The sequence below is a fragment of the Gossypium hirsutum genome, chromosome D09 (assembly GCF_007990345.1).
Source record: "Gossypium hirsutum isolate 1008001.06 chromosome D09, Gossypium_hirsutum_v2.1, whole genome shotgun sequence".
Lineage (NCBI taxonomy): Eukaryota > Viridiplantae > Streptophyta > Magnoliopsida > Malvales > Malvaceae > Gossypium > Gossypium hirsutum.
Window position 1 is genome coordinate 3,943,921 of NC_053445.1, and position 6,997 is coordinate 3,950,917.

The 6,997-nt window shown below is 27.7% G+C and overlaps 1 protein-coding gene across 1 annotated transcript; it reads right to left on the reverse strand.

The window, feature by feature from the left end:
• Positions 1–5,055: 5,055 nt before the first annotated feature.
• Positions 5,056–6,252, reverse strand: LOC107892384 (gibberellin-regulated protein 4). The gene is made up of 4 exons (XM_016817462.2): positions 5,913–6,252; positions 5,772–5,813; positions 5,624–5,657; positions 5,056–5,475 (listed from the first exon to the last, which is right to left on the reverse strand). The coding sequence occupies exons 1-4, from the start codon at positions 5,973–5,975 to the stop codon at positions 5,294–5,296; spliced, it is 321 nt and encodes a 106-aa protein (XP_016672951.1). The 5' UTR covers positions 5,976–6,252; the 3' UTR covers positions 5,056–5,293.
• Between the last annotated feature and the right edge of the window lie 745 nt (positions 6,253–6,997).

Sequence of the window (6,997 nt, forward strand, 5' to 3'; positions counted from 1 at the left end):
CCCGTTAGCAAAGTCATTAATTGATGTGTCATGTCACATTAGATAAAAAGTTGGTTGCTATTTAACTAATGATTTCCTTATCTTCGGCCTTATTTGAAAATATTATGAGTGAGAATTTGTGCTACTTGAATCAAATCAAATCAGTAAATATACTAGTCCAAAACATAGGGGTTGAATCCACCTTTAAGCGAACTGCTCAAAATTGATTAAAAAACGAAAGTGGGACAAAAAAACTTGACGATTGATGTAATTTTATAATTTTATAATTATTTTTTATGATTTTAAATTTTTTATTTAATTTTTATTAGACTGACGGTCAAACCGATTGAATTAGAAATCAGTGGTTTGGCCAATTCAATAGTCGATTTAGTTATTAAGAGAATGAAGGAAAAAAAAGTTAAGGGCCTAAATGAAAACAATAAACATTAAGGGTGAATTTCGTATTTGTTAAGGGGGTTAGCTCTCTTTTTGGAGAAGTTTTTGAAGTGTCGACAATATAGTAGCCGATCGAGTCCTCAAACAGTGGAGGTATGGTGCTCGGGGTGTTTATGCTTGATTTAAACTTGGGTTTTGTCTCCTGACTCCAAGAAGAACCCAACGAATTTACGAAGTTTGGAGAGTACCTCGCCACCAAAAAAATGTTTAGTATTTGGCTTTGGTGGAGTTCAAACCCACACCCTTAAAGCTAAGTGGTAGTGTTCTTACCGGTAATGCCATTTAAAGGTATGACTTCGAATCCCATCAAGGCCAAATGCTAAACATTTCCTTGATGGTTAGGTGCTTCTTAAACTTCGTGAATCCATTAGGATCTTTTTGGAGTCGGGAGATAAAACCCGAGGTTAAAACCAATACAAACACCTTAAGCACAATACCTCCACTATTTGAAAGTGTGATCAACTACTTAACCGATGAGATTTCGAAAGAGAGTTGACCCATCTAACAGTATTTTTTTTTCTATTTAAAGAACGTTTAGAGGGTGAAATTCGGATATAGTGTTGAATGGGAGTATTTCAAGAAAAAGAATAAGAATGGGAGCATCGTAAGATATTTTTCATCAATTTCACAGAAGGTATATATTTTTCATCATGATTATTTTTACTTCTTTAATTGGCATGCAGTTCTTAATAATTATACCTCACATGCTTTACCGATATTCCTCACCAGACTGAAGAATCTTCCTGTAAAACACTAATTGGAATTTGCTTCACTGAAACACCTTATATTGGTATGTTGGTTTTCATCTTTTCATTCATACCAAATCTTCATTAACATTTTCAAAGAATTAATGGTTTGTTTTGAGTTACAGAAATGGTGGGGAATCGAGATTTCGGTAAAAATATTATAGAGACCTTAACATTAAGAGTTAGATTATATTTTATTTTATTTTACTCAAAATATAGATAAATTAATCATTGTGCATTAAGTCAAAGAGCAAACTAATCTATCAGTTAAAATTTCATTCATTTTAACTATTAAAAAACTAATCTTTGTACATTAGAATGAGGTACACATGATAGTTATGTGTATTTTATCGGCCACACAAGTTTTTAACAGTAAAAATAGATGAAAATTTTAATAAAAATGACCAGTTTACTCCTTAATCTAATATACAATAACTAATTTACTCTCTTTTTTTCTAATAAAAAAATAAAATACAATTTAACTTCTAGTAAAAAACTTCCACCATACTTTTACCTCATATTTCTGTTGTGAATTATTCATCAACTTAATTTAGCTTCAAAATCTCTAAACATGTCTCAACAATTAAAGAATGAAAAGTTATTTTTCTGGGATCTTAACGTTTTCGGTTAAATTCTCTAGTGAATCCTTGCACTATGGGCTTAAAAGCAAATAAGTTCATCTACTACAAAAGTGAGCAAGTAATTCTATGAAGATTTAATTTTGAAAAGGCAATTTTTTTAACATTGGTAACCATTTTAATGACTGAGCTAGAGTTTTTAGATTGAAAAAGTAAGACAATTTAATATTTAACTTTTAAAGTACAAGAGGACTAAATAACAAATTCTATAAAAGTAAAAAGAATAATATCACATTTTAACCAATATAAAAACATGACAAGTAGTATAACCTGTACTTTTACCCATAATGCCTAATTTCTTTTTGGCCAACACCAACAACGCCTAATTATTGGCAGTTAAATGACAAAGAAGTACAAAGTTAAAAGACATTTTTGGTCTCTCTCAATTTCAATGTTAAGCAAATTGGTCCCTCTCAAAAAAAATTAAAACAATTTAATCCCTATCAATTTTGAAAGTGGGAAACTAAGGACAATTACTTACAACGTTAACATTTTTATTTGATTGTACATATTTTTCATTAGTATAATAACAAATTTACCCTTAAAGTTTACATATTCTGTCAATTTGGTCTTGTTTTAACAAATTCAGTCTTCAACATTTACATATTCTATCATTTTGGTTTTGATTTAACAAATTTAGCTTGTAACATTTACATAGGATATATAAACATCAATGCTAAATTTGTTATTTTATCAATAAAAATTGTGTATAATTGACGGAAAACATTAATGTAGTGATTAATCATCCTTAGTTACTCACTTTCAGAATCAATAGAGATCAAATTGTTATGTTTTTTTTAAAGAGACCAATTTATTTAATATCAAAATTGAAAAGGATCACAGAGGTGTTTTTACCGAATAAAAATTTAATCAAATTACATCGCTCAAAGAGGCAAACCATAAATGATAACCCCTGTTCACATTTATCTACCTTTTATTTTTAGTTAATGTTTGAAAAGTTATTTAGGCCTAATTTAGGAAAGTTTCTTAAATGTACTTTTGAAAAAAAAACACTTTTGAGGAAAAGTTAAAATTTGCAACTTTTGAAAAAAATATTTTTGGGCCAATTTTTGACTTGAGAGAAGTACTTTTTCTCTCAAAGTGTAGTTTGTTTAGGAATACTTTTGTCCCAAAAATATTCTTAAAAAACATTCCTAAACTGACCCTTAGTAATTAGATTTGGGTGTAATTACTTGTAATTGTAAAGGGTGGCATGTTTGGGTAATCATTTTAACTGATGAGTCCCACCCAATCACACTTTCCAATTCTTAAGGGAAGGGTGAGAGTTGAAGTAATTACACAAGTAATTACACCCAAATCTAATTTTAAAAAGTTTTTTTATACAAGTTATAAAAATTATATTATAAACATGAACACATATGAGTGTTTGATATGATTATAACAAAAAAAATGCTTATACTAAAAATCCTAAAAAATCATATTATGAAAATGATTTGTGTTTTATAAAGTTATAACAAAAAAATTATATTATTTAAATCCTAAAATTTTCTAAAATTATACCCAAAAAGTTACGTTATAAAAGTGTTATAATATATTTATTTATAAAAATTTATGATCAAGAAGTATGGACATAACTTATTTATGTGTTAATGCCATAACTTATTTATGTGTTAATGCATCCATTATAAAATAATATATTTATTTATAAAAAAATAGTGCTATAATTTTTTTATCATAACTTATTTGTAAAAAAGCTTTATAAAGTTATGAAAAAATTATATCATTTATAAAAAGTGTTATGAAAGATGTTGGACAATATATAATTTTTTTTATAATGGTTATATATTATAAATTTTATATTATTTTTTATTTAATTTACGTATTATAAAAAGATATATAACTTAGCATAAGTCTTTCTTCAAATTAAATTTATATAAGTTTTTAGTTACAGACTATTTGAATTGTGAACCCAAATATTATCAAGTCGATGCTAATTATGAAAATATAAAATATTTTGTTGCATCATATTGTGAAATATGATATCATTTGAGAGAATCATGCCAGACACAAGCATTATAGACAACTCACGAACTCTTTAATTTATGACATTCGAAATGTGGTTGAGAAGACATTTGTTCTAAAAAATTTCTCATATTTATAACTTCACCTTAGTATAGCATTAAAAATAAGGTTGGATCGTATTAGCATGTTACATGTTTCATAACTTCAATCATAAGTGGAATTGAAATGATTCTTATTTTGAAAAGTACATAGAAGAAGGAGATACTGATAATCTTAATGATGCAGATTCAACTTCAGGTGAACTTGGTCACTGACTAATAAATATGTTAAATATTAAAGAAGGAAAATCCAACAAGTATGCACTAGAACAATTAGGTAAAATTGCATATGATGTTTATTTTTATTAGTAATTGTATTATCAATTAATTTTTTAGACTAACATAATACATCTGATGATTTGATTTTAATTTTTGTAATTTTTTTAGAAATTATTTTTATAGTAATTAATATTTTTTATAAATATAAATTATGTAACCGTGTAATTATAATTTATATTATCAAACATGACATGAGAAATTACAATGTAATTACATTCTATCACCCAAACACGTTTAGGGAATTACATTTCTTTATAATTACAAAAAGGGATAAATCCCAAAACTATACATGAATTATAGTTTAATGTGCAATTGTATATATAAAATTTTGATTTGATCTAATTCTTGTAAATTATTAACACAATTATTGATATAATATCATTTTATATTTATATATTGCATACATAAATAATTATATTTTTCAATATAAAATAAATTGATGTATTTATTTCTTTAAATGTACTTAATTAAATCAAAATTAAAGTTTCAAATATACATTTGAATAATAATTAAAGTTTCACGTGTATAATTACATCAAATTAAAATTCATTTATATAATTACACATTAAATCAAAATATATCCTTTATAAAAATTACACTCTCAATCAGTTACTCCGCACAAAACCATAATTCATGCAAAAATGTTAGGCAGAGAATTGGGAAAAGAGGAAAAAACCTTGTGCTTTTAATCTCATTCAAAGATGTTTTCAAATTGGTCTTAAATTCAAAGCTGTAAAAAGAGAGCCATAATTGAAAGCCTGCCAACACCAGTTTCCCACACCCACCATTGTTGGGGTCAGTTTGAATGTGTTTACATTGTTCTCTTTTTTATTTTGAGATCTAAGATTTGCCATTTTCCAAAAATGGGTCCAGAGGTTGTAATTAAACAACACCATCTTCATTAATAAAATAGAGCAAAGTTTAGCCACTCTCATTTTAATGGAGTGACAATTTGGTACAAAAAAACAAAACACTTAAACCACTAGTAACAACTAACAACATAAAATATATAGTTAGTATTACAGTGCAACCTTATGCTTAAATGACTTGAATTTCAAATAGGAAATTTATAGGGATAATAATGTAAAAAAAAAAGGGTCTTCTTTTGAGTAATTTAAGGGCATTTGGGGCCTCCTTCCTTGGTTTTCCAGTTGTTGTAGCAAGGGCAAACTTGTTTGTTCCCATAATACCCTGGAGGAACACAAAGGCATGTCCTGCAACATTTCTGACAGAAGAACATGCATGGTTTATGGTACTGTGTCTGGCTACACCTCCTTGTGCACTGAGATGGACATTCTGGTCATTTCATTCAATCAAAAGAAGAAAAAAGGTTCAATATATGTTGTTGGTTTCAACAAAATCTTTTCACCATTCTTCAATGGTTTCAGATCAGATCTTTTTAGTAAGGAAAAATCAAAAGTCAGAAATTTATGATTAAACTTACGGTAAGGCTTGAGACTTCCAGGTCCATAACGTTTCTGCAAGTGGAAAATTTTCCCGAGAAACAAACAAATCAGTAATGTGTGAAAAAAAAAACAACTTTTTAGTTTCTTCCTTCAAAAAAAGACATTTTTCAAGGCTTTAGTATTTACGTTATCATAATGGTGACCACCATGTCCATGTGATGCCATAACCTACATTGAAGATAAAACCAAATATATCAGCTTTGTGCAACTTTTCTTTCAATTTTTCCATGTAAAGTGAACCAAAAAAAAAAAAGGAAAGGTACCCACCAAAGTTTGAACCATGGAGATGGCAATGAGAGCCAAGAAGAAAGTAGCAACAAGTTTAGCCATGGAGTTTTCTTTGGCTAAAACTCCAGCCCCTCTTTAAAACAAAGAGAAGAAGAGAAAGTTGAAAAAGAGTGTGAAATGTGGAGTGAAGATGGAAGAAGGGGCTTGGATGAAGAAGCTTGATATGGTATGGGGTATATATAGTGAAAGTTTGAGATTTTTTGGGGAAGGGAAATTTTATTATGTACTTTGCTCATACACATTACAATTATGTGTTTTTCCATGATTTGGATGACACCTTTCCATTAAGGATTAAATTGTATTTTTCTAGTATATAAAATAATCATTTTTTACTTAGATTCAAAATTTCCTTTTATACTAGCTAATGATAAGTTGTTGAGATGTTATGAACTTGAGTATCATGAGTAAATACGGTACGTGATTCTTTGATTCTATGATATCCACATGTCATAAGTTCGTTGTCTACAATATTTTGTATTGATTTAATTCTAATGTATTTTATTTGTATTATAAAATTTTTCACATGTTATTGTACTTAAATTTCTTTTATATGGTTATGTAAAATAATGGTGTTTAATATTTTTTTTAAAAACTTTTATTACCTCACATATAATTCTAATGAAATGAAATTATTGATAATGGCGTGTCCCACACCATGTGTGGATAATTGATGAATTCCCTTTTTATATAAAAAAGTCATAAATTTACGGAATTATTTTGTCAATTCTCGTTGGACTGTCAAAATTCACTTTTATTATAGATAGAAATACTAATTGAATAATAAAATTAATAAACTTTTACATGTCCTTGTCTTATAATTTTCACATCTTCTTTTCTTTTGTTCTATTTTTCAAGATTGGATATGAAAATAAAATAGTGTTTTTTTTACATCATGCTTAGAATTACCTATAGTCCATCCCTATCCTATAAATAGGAGGATAATGTGTTTCAACACACTCGAACCCACCTCATCGAACAAAGGAAATTGACAAAAAAAATGTTGAATTTTTGTGAAGGCATAAGAGTGAATTTCCTATAATCAAGTACCGGAATTTATGGAATAC